Source organism: Uloborus diversus, chromosome 3 (genome assembly GCF_026930045.1).
Source record: "Uloborus diversus isolate 005 chromosome 3, Udiv.v.3.1, whole genome shotgun sequence".
NCBI classification, from domain to species: Eukaryota; Metazoa; Arthropoda; class Arachnida; order Araneae; family Uloboridae; genus Uloborus; species Uloborus diversus.
Genome location: NC_072733.1, coordinates 196,893,242 through 196,917,459, shown reverse-complemented (window position 1 = coordinate 196,917,459; position 24,218 = coordinate 196,893,242). Strand labels below are relative to the sequence as shown.

At 33.6% G+C, this 24,218-nt stretch overlaps 1 protein-coding gene across 1 annotated transcript in view; it reads right to left on the bottom strand.

Annotated features, from left to right (window-relative positions):
- Nucleotides 1-24,218, bottom strand: part of LOC129219366 (solute carrier family 4 member 11-like) — a 718,088-nt gene that overhangs the window by 49,441 nt on the left and 644,429 nt on the right. Inside the window, exon 13 of the mRNA XM_054853742.1 lies at nucleotides 1,251-1,324. Within this exon, the coding sequence (XP_054709717.1) occupies nucleotides 1,251-1,324 (74 nt within the window). The remainder of the gene's footprint in view (nucleotides 1-1,250; nucleotides 1,325-24,218) is intronic.

Here is a 24,218-nt window from a genome sequence, read left to right as displayed (position 1 = left end):
TACTATTACACGCCGAGCAAAAAACACACACTGAGAACTGATGAAGATTTACATTTGTTGAGGAGCAATAGCGCAATGAAACACAAATTCGTAAACTAGAAGCTATTTTACATCATCATACAGGCAAACCTTTTTTTTCCCATTGTAATGGAGAAAAACAAAAAATACTCTTTTGATGAAATTTTCTGCTCTGTTAAAGTTATTTATTATTTTTCAATATTTGCATCTGTCAATTTTAATTTCTGTTTTTATTTTATATATATATTGTTTTGAGTGCATCTCAGTCGTGTGTAGTTCAGCTTGGTATATACAGGACTATGCTCATTTTACTAAACTAAATACTTATTTTTTTTTTCTTGATACTGAAATCTAGCTTTGAGAATATTAATTCTCACCAAGGTTACTTTTAAATTCTCCAGTTTATAAAATGCTTTTAACAGTTAATGAGATGATGCATAATCATGAGGGTTTAGAGGTTGACGCAGCACACCTTGCTTTTAAACTCAGTGGGATATAAAGCTCTGGAACAATTCTAGCTTTTTATTTTTTGAGCAAATTTATATTTTGTAATGTGCTACCAATAAACAATATTAGAATTTCGAATAAGAGACTTTTTGTCTTTCAAACTTTTTAAAGTTCAACATAGATGTAATTTCGCAGGGGACTACAAAGTGTCTTTGAGGTTCAAATCTGAACGTTTGACGTTGGTTTTCATATAAATTATTTAAACTTCTAATTAAAACTCCCCCTCTTTTTTTTTACAAAGTTTTAAACTTTCATTTCCTGTTTGTAGTTTTGTCCAAAATAATTTATGCTAGCTTGATTAATATTGTCAACTTTCTAACTTCTGCCACTTCGTCTAAGAAGCAATTCGTTTGTATTTCAAGTTACTTCGGCAAGTGATGTTACTTTTGTAACTTTTCTATTGCGAATAAATTATTTTTTGAAATAATTTTTAACCTCTTTTTGAAGAAAAATAGTCTTGTGAGTAATTTCTGAACTCCACCCTGAAGCGGTTGCAAAATTCAACTGAGCGCTAGGATAGTAAAAGTACAGAAACCTGTATATTTGATGTCTGAACGTCAGTTGCATGTTTGTTTAAAAATCAGGTTAGTTTGCTTAACTCGGCCGCTTTGCCCGTTTACCCTATAATGTTATAAATTTAACAAACAGTCAAAATGCTTTTAATGAATTAAAATGTAAAGAAGCATTAAAGTGAAAGTTCTCAAACATACAAAAATGAGTCTTACTTTTATACATATCTCTTCCTGCATCTACTATGAAAGCTATGCTGATAAATAAAGAGAAGATTTCTTCTGTAGACCTGAGAAGGAGAAAAAAGAATAATTTGTTGACAGAAGCAGCATTTAAAGCAAAATTGTGAATGAATTCTTCATTCAACTGCATCCAATGAGTAGAAAGGTCTCATCACTATCGAAATTAAATCCATTCTTCTAGTTCTCGTGTATCTGAATTTCTCGCTGAGGACTAGGACAAAATCAGTGTGCTTGCTCCAATTGACAACAACTTCGGGACGAAGAAAGCTAATTCAGAAGGTTCTCAAACATTCTCAATCAGTTACATTTCATATAGCTTGCGTATAAATATATATATCACCGCCTCAGAGAGCAACAGTAAGATATCTTAGTGTTATTTCTGGGGATTAGATATCTTACTGTTGCTCTGAGGCGACGAGATTATATATATATATATATACATGTAAATAGGAAAATTAACAATATATAGCATCGAAACTCATCATTATTACAAAAATGCATTTTTGCTATAATAAGTTCTAAAAAGAAAAAAAAAAACATTGTACCATTTCATGCGTAAATTAGCATTGTTTGAAAAAAAAACCACCTGTTTTTCAACTTTTTTTTTTTTTTTTTTTTTTGAGAAAGATACACTGCGGACAGTTTCAGTCTGATGAAAAACTGACTGTAATTACACTAACGCGATCAAACACACGGTACATCATTAGAGTACGTTTACAATATTAAAATTAACGCAGCCGTAGGAGTATGAAACCGGAATTCTGTTAAATATTTTTCTATAAAGGATGCTAACCATCTGTTTAAGGACCGCTTCTGCAGCGCCACTATCTCCTTCTGACAGCTGTTGAAGATTTTCAACGCACAACAACCCAAGTTCCACACCTGTCAATTTTTCTGTAACCTTAAATATGTATAGTTTTGTTCTTACAAATTAGAATTTGCGGACAGTTTGGTTTTCTATTATTTGAAAAAAACTGCTGCAGAATTGCATCAAACGCTTGTCGAAGTTTACTGTGAGCATGCTAAATCGCAGGATAAGTGTGAATGATGGTTTCTGTGTCTCAAATATGGTGAGTTTGGCAGAATGACGATGCTCTGTGCTTTGTGCAGAAAGAAGGGCGTGGTCTGTTATGAGCTGTTAAAACCCGGGGGAAAACTGCGAATACTAAATGTTAGTAACAACAATAGACCAATTCAATCCGTTTCACTGCTTGAAAAAAAGACCATAATACTGAAAGAAGTTGCATAAAGCTCCATGTTTTTTCTCCATTCTCAATGTTCCAGCACATATGGCAAAACGAGTACGGGACACGCTGCAAGCACTCAGCTGGGAACACCAGACTTGACTCTTTCCTATTACCACTTGCTTGCATCGATGGGTCACGTACTTGCTAAACAGCTCTTCGACTCATACAAAGATGTGAAACAATGCATCGGTGAACGGTTCGCAGTAAAAGAAGAATTTTACTGGCGTGGTATTCACAAGTTTTCCAAATAATGGAGGAAACGTATAACGAGAGACGGAGCATATTTTTAATGAAGCACTTTTTATCATTTTTAAAAAACAGACGTGTAATTTTTTACATTCTAATTTTATATTTGTTTAGCAATGCAAAAATAAATTTAAAATATGAATAATACGATTAAAAAACACAGCACATATGCGATCTCTGAAACATCAAATATTCCCAACGCAATATTTTCCATATTAGTTTATGAAAAAAAATCGTCGAATTAATCGCGGATTTATTGTAATCATTGTGTCACAAATGTGTCAAAGTTTTCTAAAATGTATACAAATAATCGAGAAAATACTTTATGATTCAAAATTAATTTTGAGCGGTTAAATTTATAGAGCACAACTTCGCTTAGAGCACAGCTTATGATAACTCTTAGGGTAAATTCACCCTACACAATTGTACTTCTTAATATGGGGGTACTTATTAGAGTTTCCAATCCCGTGCTGATTTCAGTCCCGCGGGATTTCGGAATTATAAGAAGCCGATCCCGCGGGATTGACTTGTGTATTCAAAAAGATTTTGATTTATAAAGCGCTTGATAAAAACGCGCGGTGTAGCTCCACTGCATTTGGTTTTACAGAGATCAAATTATTGTGGACATTCAACAAAAGATCCCCAACAATCTTCATCACCTTTTAAAATTGATTTTGCTTTTCCAGTGGAGGTCATGTTTGGTTTTTGTTCAAGAACTGCAAATTTCGGGCAACAGCCATGTCTTTTGACAGTTTGCGTATTTTGCTATATCAATCTAACTGAATCGACTATTTCAGAAAGGGCGTAAAAATCCTACGGAACTCCATTGGACTTACGCCTTTTTTCTGAAACAATCGATTCAACTTACACTGAGAACACACTTGTTACTTAATTAACGTTAGTCATTGTATCTGTGCATTTAATGCTAATTGGTTTCATCAAGCATTAGCCTCAGTAAAAGTTTTTGGATAACTTCGCTAATTTTACTTGTCATTTTAAAGAGACATTCCAAAACATGAAGAGTTTAACGTATGCAGTCAGGCGAGTCATCCTGTATTTCATCCAAGTTTCAGTCATTTCTTTTATAGTCGTGCCGTTGCCAAATATTGCAGATTGCTCAGATAATTTGTCCAACATAATTTTCAAGGTACCACACACATTTATAATATTAGCTTAACGATGATAAAGACATCGGCAGGCACCTTCTACCGGTTTAGAGAGTTAATGTCAGGCTCTTTTCTTCGGAGAAAAATATTGTGCACTCAAAACCTTTAACTTAATAAAGTTAAAGGTTTTGAGTGCATTCTTTAAGCTTACATAAGCGTTCCAATATTGCATTTAGGCTACTCCAGTGGATTTTGCAATCTGTAATACACTTTCTCAATTTTTTTCGAAAGCGAAATTTTCTGATTCAAATTTTAGCGATCGTTTTCGAAAACCTTTGTAGTTTTTACGCATGTTTCCAATATTTCAGCGAATGAAAACCGAAACCTCGAATGAGAAAACCAATGCATTCTCAGGAAAAAAAAAAAAAACTCTTATTTTTATCGTGTTCTTGGTAAATCCACCGTTCATCATATGCGACATAAAGTTTTTCTTAATCTTCTTGCAAATCTACAAGGAAGGTGATTCAAACTTCATATGATGTTTGTGAAACTTTTCGCTTTATGAGGGGCAAGTAAATGTTGGAAAACGTTTTCTTAGAAAATCTTTGCGGGATTAGAAATCCCGCGGGATTTTGCTCTCGATACCGCGGGATTAATCCCGCTAAATACCATGCGGGATCTTTCGAGATCAGGGTTTCGGGATTGGAAACCCTAGTACGTACGGGGTTTTTTAATACATACATTTACGGAGAATGTTGGAACTAGTGCTTTATCAAAATAAACAAATTCGAAACTTGGTTTGAAAGTTACAGTGCATAAAAAACGAACAAAGAATTTTTTAAAACTTGCACTGAAATTTTATTTTCATTTTTGGTAGTAAATTTGTACCTTCCAAAAAAAAAAAAAGTGGAAATTTTTTTTTTTTCAGTAATGAGGCGAAATAAAAAATACAACATTTTTCTAATGAAATATTTTCTGTTTGATAGCTAAAAATATGTTCGATCAAATTAATGAAAAAAAAAAATAAAAGAATGAATGAATAAATAGATAACGAAACAATAAACGAATTATGAGTGAATAAAATGGTGAGTGAATAAGAAAATAAATGAATGAATGAATGAATAGATGGATTACTTAATGAAGGCATGTAAATGAATGAGTTAAAAAATGAATACGAAAATTGTTTATTAAAGGATTAAAAAAGTAAAGAAATAAACTATTTCACTTTGTCCCATCCAGGGAAAAAAACGATCCACCTCCGGTGGCAAACTAGGGTTTGCGAGAGAAATGAGTAAGAGACAGAAGCCCCTTAGTTTTTTAATACTTTACGCAGTAGTACAGTTGCACCTTTTATTTCTGTATGGTTTTTATTTAAAATTTTCAGATTACTCTCTTAACTCTCCTCCTGAACCACTTTGGCCCCAGCTTGAAACATTTGGGGAAAAAAAAAATCCCTCGGTGGGATTTGGAAAAGAAAAGATCAAAGTAACTCTGAAGACTAAAAACACTAAAAAAAACTTCGTTTTTATTTTTTTAAACTTCGTTTTTTTAAAACTTTGTTTTTTCTTAAACATTTGATGCATTTCCCTAAAATTACTGAAAATGTTTTGCACTAAATTTTTAAAATTTTGTACCTAATTGTTAAAGATTTTTTTAAAATCCTTTCTTAAATCTTCAGAGGCTTTGGAGTGAAGGGAGCTGAAGTTTGTTGTTACAATAAACTTGCGACAAGAAAACTAAAAGTTTGCCTTCATGCAACGTTTTATTCTTGGTTTAAAAATTGGATTAATATTCCGTATGCTGTAACGAAATTGTACATCATAGGGAACCCACCGCCGTCGTATTTTGAAATAAAACGAGTCAACCATCAATTCATCTCCTTAAATATAGATTAAAAATAATGCTCGAAATAGCCCAGGAATTTTAAGCTATAGTTTCAATATGAAACACTGGTACAGAGTGAAACCTGTGTAAGTTGACCACTTGCGGTGCACTACTTTAGTGGTCAACTTAAACAGGTGGTCAACTTACAGAGGTTGATTTATATGATAAGGGCTAATTCCGTGCCTGAAAATAGCGGTCAACTTAGACAGGTGGTCAACTTACAAGGGAGGTCAACTTCACAGGTTTTACTGTTGTAGGATGAAAGTTAAATATTTTAGAAAACATATGGCTCAAAATGAACAAATGGAAATTTTTTTTAAAATCGCAGTACTACATAAAAAAAGAACAATTAATTTTACGACAGAACTTGTATTGAAATACTATTTTTCATTTTTATCAGTAAATTTGCAACTTCAAGTAAAAGTGGAAAATCATCCATTTTCCCCATACACGGGGCTTGTGATACTTAATGGTGTGGGTGATACTTAAAACATTTTTGCAATGACACAGTTTCTACATTATTATCAAAAATATGTTTATCTAAATGAATAAATTATAACAGATAAAAATACACGAGTTAATGAGTGAATGGGTTAATAAATAAGTGAATGCTCACCAAGCAACCACTTCACTTTGAAAAGCTTCCCGCCAAACACGATAAACAATTTAAAAGATCTATCTATATTTCTGAGGAGTTGAAGGTGGGAGGAGGTTCTAATGGAAGTAGCTCTGATGAAAAAGGAGAAGAGGGAAGATGATAGTTTGGCAGATACTTGGCGGGCAAACTAGATATCATAACTTTTAATGGCTGAGGGTTTTTGGGTTTAGGATGCAGGTTCTTTTTTGTGCGAAAAAGTTAAAGGTTTTCTTGGCGGGGAAATTTTTACAACAGGGTTGTTTTTGATGAGATATCACATCTTTTTGCATTGATATTATTACTTTGTCTGTATTTTTCGAATTGAGAACTTCAAGTCAGAAAATTTTCAATTGAAACAACGCTGTTTTGTGTTTTTAAGGAACAATAATGGCTAGCCTAATTTTACGTCAAGTTATTTTCTGACTATTAAGATTCTATGTTCATTTTGGGCGGTTTAAATTTTATTGCAATCCTTGTATCCTCTCTGTTGCAAAGAAAACTTCTTGGATAATAAAATACGATGTTTTAAATTATATTGTTTTCGAGTATTTTACAACTTCGCAATAAATTCTATTACAGTTTCTTTATTTGACAGATTATTCAACATTTTCATGAAGGTTTCTTTAAATGTTTTACAGCTTGAGGGCTATTTTAATCTAGCTTTTTACTTTTTGTTTAATTACATTTTTTCTTAAATCGTGGATTATTTTACGTTTTATGGGAAAATTTTAATTGTTTGGTGATTTATCTTTTTCTTGATAGAAGTCTTTGTCTTGTTTAATACAGTGGTGGCGCTAGGAAATCCCCGACAGGGTGGCAAACTTGCCCGACAGGGGGGCATAGCCAAATTTTACTTTGCAAGATTCCCCCCCCCCAGAGCCTGATCATCCTGACATTGGACATGGGGCACATTTCTATTTCAGGAAATTCATTTTGTGCCCCCCCCCCCCCATTCCAGCTTTTTTTTTTATATGTTGAAGCAATAAAATATTTATTTCGTTACTTGCATTTTTACACAACCGTACTAAATTTGGTGGTACCTCATATCACAATGTAATATATACATTTAAAAAGTAGAAGATATGTAGTAGTATACGATAAATATATAAATGTGGTTAAACTTTGCAATGAACCGTAAATACCAAAATGATCTATCATATAACTTTTAATAGTAAATACAGACTAAATTTGGAGTGGTTTTCTGATTTGCAAAGAGATCACACTTTTAAGGCGAATTTTTAACAACAAATAGATTTTTTCCTTGTTTTGGCATTTGCAAAACTATCAATGATATCATTGTACTCTAGATTCTGAGTGAAATCATTATTTATTTTTAATTAACATGATAAATTAAGGTTATTTTGGGCCCCCCTGAAATCTAAGAGGAAGGGCCTGTGCCCCACATGCCCCTGCGGTAATCAGGCTCTGCCCCCCTCCAATTCAAGTGATAAAGAAACTAATCATTTTTTGCTTCTAAGAACACGAATTCCCTATAAAAATTAAAAGCAAAAAATAAAAAATTTAAAATAGATAAAATGAAATATGTAGGGGAAAAAATCAAATTTTAAAATGAAAAACATGAAACTAGGCTTTTGTGAGCAGGGTCATGCGAGATCAATAAACTAGAACTGTATGAGAATTAGATATTGACGAAAAGTCTGACTATGATGTAAAATCATTATAAATGTGTGCCCAACAGAATTTTATGCAGAGAAAGAAACTTAACAACAGGAATTTAGTTGTGCTTGTAGAAATTAGGGGGGTCCGGGGGTTCCACCCGGAAATTTTTCGAAATTGTAGCTCTGAAAACGCAATTTTAGATGATCTTCGGTAATTTCATGGAGAGAAGGATTTGGGTGCTCACCCCCAAAGAATTTTAAGAAATTGAAGTCCAATAAACGAATTTTTAGTCGATCTGTAATGGTATAGGGAGTGAGAGTCGAGGTGCACCCCCGAAAAAGTTTTAAAATTAAAGTATCAAAAACGCAATTGTAGGTCATGTTTGGTAACGTTAGAGTGATGGGGTTAGTGACCGATTAAGATACTGAGGGTCCCTCCCCCCCCCCCCCTTCCGTAATCAAACCTTATAAACACTCAAATTTACGGAGGGAAATTCCCATGGCTCAAGGTTATAGCAGTGCTCATCCACTAGCTCAAAATATTTATTGGGGAGTAGAGAAACCCACATCTTAAGTAAACAAAAAAAAAGAGCAACTAATATTAAGTTAAAAAATTCAAAAGAAACTTGAGCCCGATGCCTAGCTTTATATTAAGATGAACTTCGCGAGTCAGAACACGCATAAAATTAAACTTATTTATATTTTCTTTCATTATATTATTTTTCCGGGATAACTTGGGAAAGCATGGAAAAGGGAAGACGATTACAACTACTAAGTTTTGCTAGCGCAAAGCAGAATCAAGACAAAAAATTGAAAATCTTTTGAAGAGCCTAGTTTGCTAAAACCCATTACAAGTATTTTATTTGATAACAAATAGAAACTGGGAACGGGTAAAAATTTTGCGCTAAAAAAATTAGAAAAGGTGCAAATTTTTACGATTTTTAATTAATTTGTATGGTAATAAAAGGTCTACATCGATTAGGCCTAGCTGGTGGTGGATGGAGCTGACGGGCAACCGGGCTAATCAGATAAATAATCATGATAGTTTCATAGGAGCTGCACACATATTTCATTCCTAGATTTTTACAAATATCATCGTACAAATCACAGCTATTTGGAGGAAAATGTGTGGGCCGCCGAAGCATGTTTGAAATAGAAAATAAAAGTTAAAATGTAGTGAGCGAGATTTAAATTATTGAAATGAATAGTCACACCAGCAGTTCTAAGCAAGAAAAATGACAGACTCCGACTTCGGGAATTTTAGAGCTTTCGACTCTGATTCCACAAGAACTGGCAGGGGATTTTAAGGGAAAATGATCGACTCCGACTGCTGAATTTTTAAACCTTCGACTCCTGACTCCGACTTCTTTACCTCAAAATCAGTTCGACTTCAACTTCTCACCCGTTGGTTCTAAGTTTTTGAATGTACTAAACGAAAGTAATGTGTGTGTTTTGTGTAATCCAAAAAAAAAAAAAACGAAACTTGATAATATGATCGGCACTATGCTAAACTCGGTAACAAACGAAGGTGAAAAATCGCGAATCTCGTTTTTCAAATTCAATGGTTTGCCGTAGTACTCAAAAAGGGCTATTACTACTGTACACTCCCGATTATCCGCCGAATTGAGTGGCTCAGGTACCGCGGATAATCCGAAAAAGGTTTAAAACCAGAGGTAAAGAAGACAGAAATTATCTTTTGCTTGAGAATGATTGTATTGTAAATAAAACGTGAAACGTTTTAAAAGAGATGCTTCATTAAAAAATATGTGTATTTCAAGTTCTACAGAATTAAAATAAACTAAAATTTAAATCAGGAACTTTCCGTCAACCTAAAACATTCAACTGCCCAGAAGTGAAAACAGTGTGTGACCACAACAAAAAAGACCCCATCAGAGAATTCCCAGAAGACCTGTAGGCGTTTTCCTAACCTTTCTCAATCGGAACAGATGATAAAGATAATGTCTTATGCTCTTTTAAACTAGGGGTCTTCAGTAAACACATGTGTTTTACCGAAATCAGCTGAACGCTTTCCCTTGAGGCACGTGTCAAAGAGAAGTTGATGACAATGCATACCGACTTTCACGTTTTTTGAGAAGGAGCACTTGTCGTGGGAAAGGGAAAAAAAAATCTGGAACGAATTGATTTCAGATCCGCGTTTTTGAAGAACAAAATTTTTCAACTATTTTTTTTTTCTTTTTCCGAGACTTTCGCAGATAATCCACTCGTGGATAATCGAGAGTTTACTGTACTTCAAACAATAAGATTTACACTTAATGTTATTTATAAAAATCAAAAAATTGAAAATAACTAAAGCGTCTGGTGGACAAAAATATTGTTTCGGCTCTCCTGAAAAGAGCCAATTTTCACATTCGGTAGTTCAGCATAGTGCCGACGATATTACGCCATAAACAAACTTATTAAGTATCAAAGTGATTAACATTAATTGCACCAGTTTCTTTTGTGTAAGGTTTTTCTCTTTTTTTTTTTTTAAATTAACTATATACCTAACTTTTTTCAAGTTTTTTGAAGCATTCATAATTCGAAAATGCATAACCATTAGTTTCAAACTTTTTATTGAACATGCCAGTTGAAATAGGTCATAATTTCAAATTTCAAGTTTTAATTCTCTTTCCAGACTAAAGGGGGAAAATGTAAATTCAAAGTCTTACCCCAAAATTTATCTACATAGATCATTTTTGCAGATCTACGGAGTCGGAGGGAAAATGACCGACTCCAACTCAGGGCCGGATTTAGACTTAACGGGGCCCTAAGCCATTTTAGGTGTGGGGCCCCTTTTGCAGTTTTAACAACGTTTCTCTCGGTGGTGTAAGAGAGGCACTTTTTTTTTTATAATTTTTTTTCTCCTTGACAATGTCGGTCTCTTTCATCTGATACATACAGCAATACTTTAATTTTTGATGATCGTGTTTTAATCGTTTTTGTTTATCGTGTTACGATCGTTTTCCCTGATGTCCTGTGTTGGATTGACCTTAAGAGGGGAAATGTTATCAAGAAAGTCACACATGACTCCCCTTTAAGTGGAGTACAAAATATTCCCAATTGTAGGGGGCCCGGGGATTTTTTCCCCCGGAGGAAATTTTGAAAAATAGATATAAAATTCTGCATTTTGAAGCCTTATAAGATGTAGTTGCAACTACAAAAATATCAGGACAGAAATAGGCAAACAAAACTTTTTTTGAGTTATAAACTCTTTCAAAAATTAAGATAATACACAGTAAAAATTGTTTGATTCGAAAAACCAATGACAGCAGTCGACAGAGAGAAACAGCGCGGGAAACGAAAAGACAACGCATTGCTTCGTGCTCATGCTCACATTGGCTTTCGATACAATTAATTTTTAATCACCCCTCTAACTCACCGACAAACAATTCAACTCCGACTCCTTTACCTTAAAATCAGTTCGACTCCAACTCTCACTCCGACCCCGCAATCACTGGCAGTGTTACAGGCATTGAGGGAAAATGACTCCGACTCTTGGAATTTTTAACCTACAAATGCCGACTCAGACTCCTTGTCTCCAAAATCTGTCCGACTCCGACTGCGCAGCACTGCTTTTTTACACTATTTTAGTACTTGAAAAAAAAGCATATTAAAAAAAAAAAGAATATAGCTTGCAAAAAAAAAAAAATAAACAAGATTGAGTCTGGTATCAGTCTGTAAGTTGGTTTGATCGATCTCGAAGGAGCAATGTTGACTTTTGAATTGGACTTGGTCCAATCAAATGATTACAGCGGTCTGGGCTAAGCGCAGCTTTTACTTTAAGTTAGAAACATGAGTTTCGACTACATGATATAACATCTGAAAAAAAAAAAAAAAGGAAGCAAAATGTATGTTTTCAATTGCTTTTAACACATGATTTATTTATTTATTTAATTTTGCCTTTTCCAAAAGGTTCGCCCCTCCCCCAAACATTTTTCTCAAAAAGAACCCAAACCCGATGCATTATCAACCCGACGTTTAATAATCTAATGATTGTTTAGTTGTGCCAAGCCTGAATGTTTAGTAAATCATTCTTCATTCCCAACAAAACTATTATGCAGCCTACAAACAAGATCAATATAAGTTTTTGAGAAAAATGTATTTAAAATGTTAAACATCTATTTGCTTTTATTATATTAGTCCAAAGAATTTTTTTCCTGCATTTAGCATTTGAAGACAAGACATCATTGCACTAAAAAATTAAAACATTAAATCTACTTTAGTACACTTCCTTGTATGAGGTAAAAAAATCGTTTACTCATCGATATGTTTTGTTGCAGAATAATCAACAATAATCAGAAAAGTTGTAAATAACTATAGTAATAACTTACTTGTAACTTCTGAGTGAAAATAAAGTACTTTAAAATGCATCAATAAGTGCGGTCTGCGTCTGCGGGATCCTGCACACTTGACGTGCTGATGAAGAGCTGTTTAGCGAATGTAATAGGAAAGCAAAAATCTCCGAAGCATGTTTTTTCTTCCCCGATGACAACCCCCCCCCCCACCCCCATCCCCTCTCGTCTCGTCCTGGCTATTGTCATTCAGTACGTATTTCTCTTGTAACCCGATGACGACGCCTTAGGTCTGACCGTTAATCACCACTGCATTCTGCAGGGACGGGGATGGTACTCTTTTAGTCTAAGTGGACGCCCTGAGGTCAAAACCAGCTCATCGACACCCTGCATCGACAAACAGAAATTTCAAGGATCAAAACACACCATTTCCCCCGAAGTAATAGCTATATTTTGTCACCATCTGGAGGACGTTATACGGACTCGGGCTAAACTTGCCTCAAAGGGGATTGATTTTTGTTTCCTTTTATATATATATATATGATACTTCTACTTTTTTCTACTAATTTTTTTTTTCTAGTTCATATATGAGAAAATTTTATCATTTACGATAAACGCCAAAGCAAACAGATTCCCCGACGAAATACTAAATTTTCCCCGACGGGGGGGCAAGACGCTTCCGACGAGGGGGCAATTGCCCCCCCTGCCCCTCCCTTGGAGCCACGTCTGGTTTAATACCTAGTTTTGTTTAAAAGTTCATTTAAAAAACGAAATAACGCATGTTATCACCAAGCAAAAAAAAAAAAAAAAAACTAAGCCATTAAATATTTTAAATTTGAATGTGTCAGAAGATCTATACAACTTTACTCGATGTCAAATCGCGGATATCCCAAATTTGCCATAGCGAATGCGCATGTTGCGCGCGGACTAAGCTCATTAAAAGTCTTGCTTAAATTAATTGGTTTAACCCCAGTTTCGCGCCGACGTTTAAAATTTCTTCCCTCCTTAAATATATCAAAACTGAAACACACGGGGAAGGAAATTTCGTATCGGCAAAACTTTGGGGGGGGGGGGAGGACAGCATTCTAATCTCATTTATTAATTTGTATCTCTGCTTAAGTATAAACAAGCAACATAGAATCTGAAAACAGAAAGCCCAATGAGCTAAGTCTGCGCGCATGCGCAGTCGCTGTGGCAAATTTGTGATATCCGCGATTTAATGTCTAGTTGCAACTGTTGGATATGTTTTAGTCTTGATTGAATTTCATTTCCTAAGACAACTTTGGGATAACTGTTAGATCTGTTCTAACCTTGCAATTGCAGTCCGAGATAAACAAACCCTATGAGCTGAGAGTAAGTACATAAGAATTTAGGGAAACTTAGTGATTTTCAAACTTCAATTACTCCGGCCCATGATGTCCCTGGGGGTTGAATTTTTGTATATGTACTCAATGGCCCCCCAAGAATATGTACACAAAAAACCATTACCGTAGCCCCCCGGGGGCTGTGATAGAACCCCGGGAAGGTACAGTTTGGGGGGTAAAAACAAGGGGGGAAGGAGAGGGGGTCAAATGGCACAAAAGGCACATCAGTAGGGCACAAGGAATGTGTGTGCGAAATTTCAGCTTGATTCCTTTCTGCGTCTGGGCTGTAGCCCTGTCAAAGAAAGCGAAAACTTTTTTGAACAGCGATTTTATAACTTTCATACCTCCTCCCCCTGATGGTCCAGGGGATTGTATTTTGGTTTACGGCGTCAGGGGCCACTAGAGATTGAGTGTACAAAAAATCAACTCCGCGGATCTTCATGGGGCTGAGATACAGAGGGGTGAAAAACCCAAAAAACCACAACTTGTTCTGTCGTGTAATCTTGGTCGCTTTTATTTTCTTTCGTCTTTGGCGGTGGATTTGCTTCTGTTGGCTGCTGACGTTTGGTTTCCTTGGTGGGGCGGGACGCTCCCGCGTCCCGTGATCAGCAATTTTTTTTAAGTAAAGTATTTGTGAAATTAGCATTTCAAAGAAATTATCAAATTCTCATTAATCAAAATTTAATAATATTCATATTTATGCATCACAAGTGCTGCAACAAATACGAATTGATTAGATTACATCCCTTTAGCTTTAGCATACTTTTGGACAGTTTAAGACACTTTCGGACTGTTTTGGACGGTAAAAACCTCTTGCCCTGTCCTAAACCAGTTTTGTAGAGTCCAAAGCCCAATCCTGTTCATAACAATTATTGTCTTATTTATGATGATAAAAAATGTTTTTGATATACCGCAAAACTCCAATATGAGTGTCAAATATTTAAAGCGGCTATTATTTTTTCAACTCTTGATATTTAGGGGTTAATAATTTCTGACTGGAACTAACTACATGTTTAATAACATATAGTCAAAATATTGCCAGATAGGTGACGTTAGAAGTTGCGTAAAATATTTTACCATTTCGCTTTGCCTCACGATTTCACTTTACCCCACATTCTTCTACAGCAGCGGTTCCCAACCTTTTTAGTTGTGCGGCTCACCAGTTTTGTAGGAAACACCATTGAGGCCAACTAACTACTATATATTATTTGCACAGCCAAAATTTACTTTCTGGGGGTGGGGGGAGGGATGACTTCTGCTCATATAACTGTCCTTAAGTATAAAAGTCATCAAAGGTAAAGCTGCATTAGATTTTTGACGCTGTTTTTCCTCTGCGAGGGAGTTGATATCTGGATTGAAACTGGATAGTTTTAGCCTCTAATAACTCGCAACATTCGATGCATTTCTACATTATTTAAAAAAAACAGCAATGAAAAGTCTCATTCAAATAGGTAGGTTGTCGAAAAGCCCCACAAGTGTCAAATCACTGGTTAGTCATGCCAGTTCAACAAAGGAGGATCACTTTTAACTTGAAGCTAATGCGTACTGGTTTCTTTGAAAATTTTCTTTAATGGAGTTTCTGGTCCATTAGATTTCATCTTCAATTATAATGGAAGGTTCCTAAGAAATAAGAAAAATCTTAATCTTAAAGTTCCTTATTGGCTATGAAGCCAGGGCTTTTGAGTGAGAGTGATGGTACATCTAATTAGTGAATTTTCGCAAAAGAAAACGGAAATTAAGACCCCAAGATTTATCTTGATGTTTCATATTCTCGACGAGTGTCCACGGCCCAGTAACACGCTGTTCGCGGCCCACTTGTGGGCCGCGGCCCATGGGTTGGGAACCACTGTTCTACAGCATTCTAGAGATTAATCACAGTGCGAAAAATTAATTTCCTCTATAAAGCCTTTGTCACCCATTCTGAAATCAGGCACAAATGTAGGCAATTGATGTCAAAATAACACACATTTTATTAATAAAATTGAAGGTGGTGCTTCTTGGAAATTTTTTAGATATGTACTTGATGTGTATTTTTGAGATATTTCAAATTTGAAATTATTATTGATTTAAAATTTCGACTATTTGATTTAACTATTCTACTATATTTAACTATTTAAAATTTCGACTGAGACACCATAATGTTGTCAAATTTCTAGTTTTTGCATTTTCAAGAATTAACTAAAAACATAAAAGGGCATAGGACTAAAAAAATGTTTTAGTCAATTTGCTGCATCATGGAACTAAAAATGATCAAATTCTGAAGCATTAGGTTCAGATCATTGATTGATTCGATATAAAATGACCTTACTACCAGCAAGAGGAAATCAATATATTTAAAGCCCAATTTTAAATTTAAAAAAAAAAATCTATATGCTCAAACATATCGCAGCTTGCTAATGATATTCAGCTGCTGCATGTATAATTATATTCTCAGAGCTTAAACTTCGGTTAATTAAATAAATGTTCTTTTAGATAAAAATACTCAGAAAATGACAAATTCGTTTAATGCTTTGATCAATACAGGAATTATCGAGAACAATCATTCCATTAGAACGTAAAGGAACAGAGTTGCTTCATATTTACCGCCTCAATTATCAGTCGTAAAGCTCTTTCAACTTAAGCGTGTTAAATGCAATATGTCTCAAAACGTAATTATTTGCTTAATTTGCAGAATTTCGTACTATAAAGAACTTTAAAAAGCAAATGGAGCGACGAATTGTGGTCAGGGTTATTTACCGTTGAAGTTTGGGAATGAGAGATGAAGCGTTTAATTATAAAAGTCCTAGTATGACACTTAGTACAGCAAAGTTTAATGGTTAGTGCACGTTAGAGGTTAGATGTTTTGAGAGATGTAATTTGATTATTCAAGACCTGCCCTAAGAATTACTATTTTCTCTCAAAAAGTTTCGTACCAAAACTTAGCAACCATAATTTGCGAAAAAATCCTTTTGATTCATCCGGTTTGAAAATATTAGAAGAATACTCAGAGAGAGCAGAACTAAAAATGAGGCTGATGGCAGAGTTAGTACTAAGATGGAACTGAATCGCTGAGATAGATTTGGGAGCCCGGAACGCATTTTTTTGGGAGTGCAGAAATTCTCAATTTGTCGAGCAGAGCTGCAAATTTCTCTGAATGATGATAATTTTGCCGAATAGAACTCCACATTTTGCTGAATGATGACAATTTTGCCGAATCGTCTGACAAAATTTGCTGAATGAGGACATTTTCGGAGCTGCAAATTTCGCAGAATGATGTTAATTTTGCCGGATAGAACTCCACATTTTGCTGAATGATGATAATTTTGCCGAATCGTCTGATAAAATTTGCTGAATCAAGAAATTTTTGGAAGGTCACAGTGACCTCCCGTGACCTTCCATCGGGGCGCCCCTGCTTGGAAGGATTTTAGCAGACGTGGATTACGTGATATGAAGAACATGAAAAGGTCTGTAGCATTTTTTGTAACAATAATAACAAGAGCTACCTAATTCGATGATGATTGTTTGAGTTCAAGTTGGGGCACAAGAGATGAAACCGCAATAAGTATATGTCCAAGAAGTTCTCACCACAGTCAAAGTTCGCTGTAGTAATTTGTTGCAGCAAAAACTACTTTAATAATTCACCTGGCACAAGACAATATTTAATTTCAAAGGATTTCATAACGGAATTTGCTAAATGTAATTCGAAAATCTGCTTTGAGGAGAATACTTGGCGAGATTGGAATAGAAACGGGCCTGCAGCAGACTTGGTAGTAAGTAGGATTGACTGTATCAGAGAGATAGCATTGTCGGTTTCAAATGAAATGGATACCTTCTAATCATGGTGAGATTGTATACTGTAAGCAATATCTGTGCATTCAGTAAATCATGCAACAAGCTGCATAGTTTTTTTTTTTTAGAAAGCAATTTCTACAAAAGTATAGTTTATTGCGGGTAGTTTTGACTGCTGGACTAACAACACAATTCGTTTTAAAAGTAAAATTTTACAGTTGAAAAAAAGTAATAAAACGTTCTGAACACAAAGCTTACAGCGTTCTTTGCCGATATTTTAATTAATAAAAAGTTACTTTAGTGCGAATAGTTCATAAATAAATAATAATAATAAAAAAGCTACTTTTTTATTATATATATTTATGTGTAGGAACCCAAATCCGAAATCGGACAATAACAGGGCCCACAACGCAAATGGATCAATGATAAACGCGTCGAGTTCGAAATCGTATTTTATTTCGTAGTTTGTGCACTTGATTTTGATGAACTCGAGATACGGCAAATCAGTATTGATCCAAGTTCAATTTCCCTTTGGAGGATAAGCAAAACAACTCCCACATTTATAAATAATTCAGGTTAATTGTGGAAGTGTAAAGCAGAGTGGAGAAAAGAAAAAGCCAACAGTCTTTCCCCGCTAAGGACTAAAGATGACAAAAAACAGGTAGGAACTATTTGTGATATCGAAAACGTAATTTGAAAATGACAAATGGTAACCAAATGACAAAATATTTTGTCACACTGATTTTGAAGATATTTATAACGCGCATAGGAATTTGGGTCACCAAAAAAAGGTGGAGTCTATGCTGCCGTGTGCAGGTAAAGGGGAGTAACTCAAATGTTTCATTTTTGTGCATTTTTGCCATCGATTGTACGTTAGCTTTATTGTACAAGCTTGCTTATTTAGTTTCCGTTGAAAAAAAGGCATGAAAAAAACGTCAAATTCCAAGATTTCCCTATGGTTAACATTGAATTCGACACACATTTCTTTAAATATCTCAAAAACTCATTTCTGTAGATACTGCCGTTTACCTGCACACGTCAGTATGCTTTGACGTACAGAGCACTCGCATTGAAATGGACTGATTATACAATGTACAGTTTCGTTGACATATATTTTTTTCAGTTCAAAGTCAAGAGATTTTTGAAACACCTTGTACATACACACAGACACGAATATATATATATATATATATATATATATATATATATATATATATATATATATATATATATATATATATATTCGTTCTAAGCATGGATTGCTCTAAAGTTGAAAAGTTAGCAACTGATAAATTGAAAAAAAAAAAAAGCAAATCTTAGGGAAAATTAGTTTGATGTTTCAAAGTTTGAAAAAGAGATGTGCAACACACTTCGAATTTTTCTAGTTTTTCTGAAGAAAGAACTAGAGGATAACTGAGAAACCGCTTTCATAAAAAATCGAAATTTTTGTAACCCTCCTTTTAAGAATAAAGCGCTATTTCAAAATATATCGAAGGGAAATTTAAAAATATAGAAACACCAGGAAAAAGAAAAAGAAGCTTGATATTTCAAAAAAAAAAAAAAAAAAAAAAAAGGTAAAAGGAAAAAAAAAAAAAAAAAAAACTACTGAACTATCCCAAACATAAAATTGTTTTTTTTCCAAAAAGTCGAAAAAAAAATTACTGAATTATCCCTAAGCATATTTTTTCCCCCCCAAAAAGTCGAAAAAAGAAAAAAAAAAAAAAAAGAAAGAAAAGAGCATCTTCCGATGTTTTCACGAAATGAACCATCGAAACATTTGAATCGACTTATTGGATTTGGATTTGAAATTAAGAATAGATTACCTATTTGACAAAAAAATCTGACATATATTTTGGTTTTAATTATAATATTAAAAATAAAGGCTTTAATTTTTATTCACAGAAAATTTGCAATATATTTATTTCATGCGAAAAAGAAAACGAGCTAATTTAAGGTTTTAGCTTTTGTTTCTAATATCTTTCCATAGATGGCGCTCCAGAAACCTGTTTCAATGGCTCCGTTCCCATCTTTTCCTGAATCCGAGATACTATTTTTTTGTGTTTTGTGTTCCAAAGGAATCACTTTTTAAAATACTTATTCCCACACACTGTTTATAAGCTGCAATTTTTTTTTCTACAATATTAATCGTTCACTAATGATGGGTATAATATTTTTCTGGGAATTTTTTTTGTACCAACATTTAAAATATTAAAAATATAGTCAGGGGCGTCCAGAACTAAAACTTTTGGGAAGGGTGGAATTTTCAAATTGTCGAATGAAACTTCAATTTTTGCAAGATGCAACTGATAAAATATAGGCAGGCACACATACGTAACAACTTATGAAAATGAACATTATGCATTAAAAACAATTTAAAAAATTTAAAAAAAGAAAAAAGAATCTTGCTGAATGAGAAATTGTTAGGAGGTCACAGTGAACTTCCGTAATCTCCCATCCGGAAATAATTGAATATAGTCTTATTGATTTAAATCTAAATTTAATGCTCATTATTGTCACAAAACTCGCACAAAGTTAGCTTGCATAACTGGTGCGCGATGGCGAAAAAACGATGCAAACAATAGTAACACATCATTAAAATTTCACAATTAAAAAGAATTTTTTTCGAACTATAATTGTGGATTATTAATGTAGACAACAAAAACTAACCCGTAGACACCACAGTATGTAATATATGTGTGCGTATTGTAATATTTGAGAAGAAATCACTTAAAACTACTTTTGCAAAAAACCTTGTTTTCCCCCAAAGCTGTTTCTTTTCTTGAGTTGTTTCACTTTCCTTGCAGGGTTCGATGTGGCAAAAGTACTGTTGTACGGAATACTAAGTTATTATTTGCAGTCAGTAAAATAATTCCATCGATAAATGCTTTGGAAGTATCTTGCAACGTATTTTATAAACATTAGAGACGCATTAAAATATAAACAGTAATATTAATAAACGAGGGATGGAAATATTTTTCCTCTATGTGTTGGTTCAACATGTATTTTAATTTGCAAGCCTTATTTCATAAGCAGTTTTTAACTTAAAATGCTTGGTTATCAACAGGTTATTTGACATCATCTTTATAAGCAACTGAAAAATAAATTGTTAAACTCCAAACATCGATATGCATTTTCAAGGTTGGATTAACTGATGAGGCAAGTGGAGCAAGTGGGGCAACTTGTCTGTCAAAAAGGGATCCCAAACCTGAAAATTTTTTTCGATAAAATTGCTTCCCTGACAAAAAGATGAGAAAGCTGAACACAGCTAAAGTTACCTTTACTTGTCAACATTTAAAAAAAAAAAAAAAAAAAAAAAAAAAAAAGTAAGTGTTTGACCAGAAAAAGGAGAATTTCGTTTTCTAGTCATTAGGTAAATGCTGAGTTGTTTTATTACTTCATAGTGTATTAGCCTATATCTGCCTAGATATTAGCAAACATTGTCACAACTTAATTTTTTGTCTATCATTTTTGAAGGGACCCCCAATGAAATATCTGCCCCAGGCTCTACATTGTCATAACGGGACCCTGTGCACATAATTGAATAAAATTGGATTTCATAACCGGACCCTGTGCACATCCACTATAATATTAAAATCTGTTCGCGTCCGTCCGTCTGTCTGTCTGTCTGAAGATCGATCTTCTTGAGAACGGCTAAGAATCGAGAGTCAAACGAGATACCGATCACTTTGAAATTTTCCAAAGAAAAAGCAATAGAACCAATCTCGTAAGTGTGCTACTTTAATTAGCGGAGTTATTAATTAAAACGTTAATTAACATAACGTTATTCAGGAATTTTTATTTCTTTCCTGTTGCCATATTTTGCATATGGGTGAGCAAGTAAAATTCTAATAATTCTTTTAAAGCAATTTTTTGGCTGCTGTCCAAATCTTAAAACAACGTTTCCATCTAGAATTTCATTTTAAATTAGTTTAAAATTGGTTGCACTATTCGGACATAACCTTTATTTTATCGTCTGTCTTTTTTTTAATTTTTACATTCAACGTTCTTAACTCCTTTCAGTATAAGAAAGTTGTTTCTTTAGCTATGTTTATTGATTGTAGTGTAAGTTTATCATTCACCGGCCTCATATTTTGGTACATTTAGGATGTGTGACTAATTATGTTTTTTTTTTTTTTTTTTGTTGGACCTTTTCCCGTTACATGGGTGAGTTTTCGAATTGTAATAACTCTCTTTTTCCTTCCTGTTTCTATTTTTGAAATCAAGTTTGTATCGTTAAAAGAACATGTTAAATTAAGATTGTTTGGATTTCTTTAAGTGAAACAAAGTTGAACAAAAAAAAAAAAAAAAATTGTTTTTAAAGATTTTAACTAAAGCTAATTTGGAATCTGATGACTTGATATTAAATTAATGCTTATTGGTATTTATTTAGTCTTGGTGCTTTAGTTTCACGTAATCAACCAAAAAGTGTGTGTCATTTTATGTAAAAAGCGGATTGTAATTGTACATAAATATTTCAGATATAGTTTATTAGATGTAATTCAATTTAATGTGAGCACAGATTATAGTTGATAATGCATATATTTTCATCTTTTGTGATAATTGAAAATTCTCATAACTTGTATCATTGATAACTATGATTAACGTTAAAGAGATTTTTGCCAAAAATATGCTCTACTGGTGTTTTGCAAACCTTGCATTACGCGTATTTATTTACTCCTTAGCGCTTTAGAAACTAATGTCAGAGTAATACAAAAACATCAATTGGACATCTCTTTCATTTTTTAAGTAGTCCGTGCAACGCCGGGCACGCAGCTAGTAACTGAATAAAATTGGATTTCGTTGTTTTTTTTTTATTTCTGTCTGAAAAAAATCTGTAGCAACTTGAAGTAAAAATTGACGAAATGCTTCTATCTGTAAAATACAAAATCTGAAAGAACATACATCTTGACATCACATGAAACAATTGACAACAAGGCAATTTATTAAACAGTTATTCAGCACTAAAAACGATGTTTTCATAAATATCAGAAAATGTTTTTGTATCGCAATTTTCAAATAATTTGACTTCTCCAAATAAAATGCTTACCTATGAACAACATTATAAAATAATCCTACACAAATCTCAGCGAAGTTCACTTGGGCACTCCAATCTGTAGCGGCCATTCCGTAATTGAGACTGGGAGTTGAATGACTATGTCATAAAGAAATTTTTACTTACCCATTGTAATGGTTCTTCCGAGGGACTGAAAACCAGAGCACTCTTTCGTAAACTTACCAGCGTGTATATCAGTCATGGTAGATGATAAACCGGGTGAATAATACCACATCAAGCAAAGCATTTCTATACTTTCTGACCCCATTACATTTTCAAGTAAATTTTATTACCACAAAAAATGACACTAGTGCTCGAAGAATACCTTGAAAATGTATTACAGAATCATTTTTATGTACTTATATTTCTCTTTAGACGAATTAAATCCACAGGATTTGTTTTACCGAAAAAGGAAAACGCAATAAACAATCACTGTTTAAAAATTCTGAAAACAAAAAAGATTATTAGCAACTATATACAATGATGTAAATGTTACTTTTATCTTTTGCACAACCTCTGAAAGAAATGAAAGTATTAAAATATATAGCACTTTCCATAGGAACCTAACAAAAGAAAGAGAGAGATAGAAAGACTTGTACGCTTGTATTACTAAGTATATAAAATGTAGATATGATGTGCAAGGTAATGACGTATCACATGGTTAGCATTACATCCAGATGCTTGAACAATAAAGTGGATCTAGGTGTTTAAAACGAGGCACTGAAAAATTGTTACTAGCAACTTTTACTTCGTTGATGTTTTTCTTTGAATAGAAAGCTCATTTAGAAAGTTATGCTGAAAATATTAGTAATTATTAAAAGTCATACATACATATTATGCATTATAAACATGAATAAAATTACATTTAATGACTATAATAGTAAAATAATAATGATCTCTAGCGTGAATATTTATAAGAACGAGCGAATAACAAACGTTTATACAAAGCGCAAACTCAAACAACAGGAGAGCAAATACTATTTCGGAATCACCACTCACATTTTTCTATTTGCTGCTTTAGTTTTGATCATTAAGTTTTTTTTTCTCATAATTCAAAACAAAAATAAATAAATAAAATAATAAAAAATAAAATTAAAGAAAAATAAAATAAATAAATAAATAAAGAGGAAAATGAGACGAACGGATAATCATTTGACTTACAGAACTTGGAATCTAAATGTGACTAATATTCATTTTTAAATTCAAAGTCAACTATATTTTAAAATCTCCCCCATTGTATCAAACCAGAGCAAGTGCAGTTAAGTGTTTTCTTTCTTTTTTTTTTTTTTGGCTTTTTCCTCAATGTTATATAACTCGTCAAATTGCTGCAGCAGTTTTTTGATCAAAATATGAAATGGTACTGCCTATGTGGAGAGTTACTTTCATGTGTCGATACTCAGAAAGATAATAGATAGCATCAGAGAAGCAAAATTTGCATTGAAACATGTTATAACAAAACATGTTGAAACGTTGATAAACCATGTTGAACTACATGAAAATCTTTAGAAAACTTACGCGGTGTGACTTCGATTGCATCAATTGTCGTCACTGTTACAGTATACCCGAATGTTAAAGCCCATTTACTAAAAGTTTCTTCGTCGTTGCTGGAAATATTTTCGCTGCAACAACATCTAACATCAATACCTTGTAACCATTTTTCTTCCTCCCTTTCTAATACTGAACTCTGCACTACATAATGTGCTGTGATCATGTTATCAAAAAGAT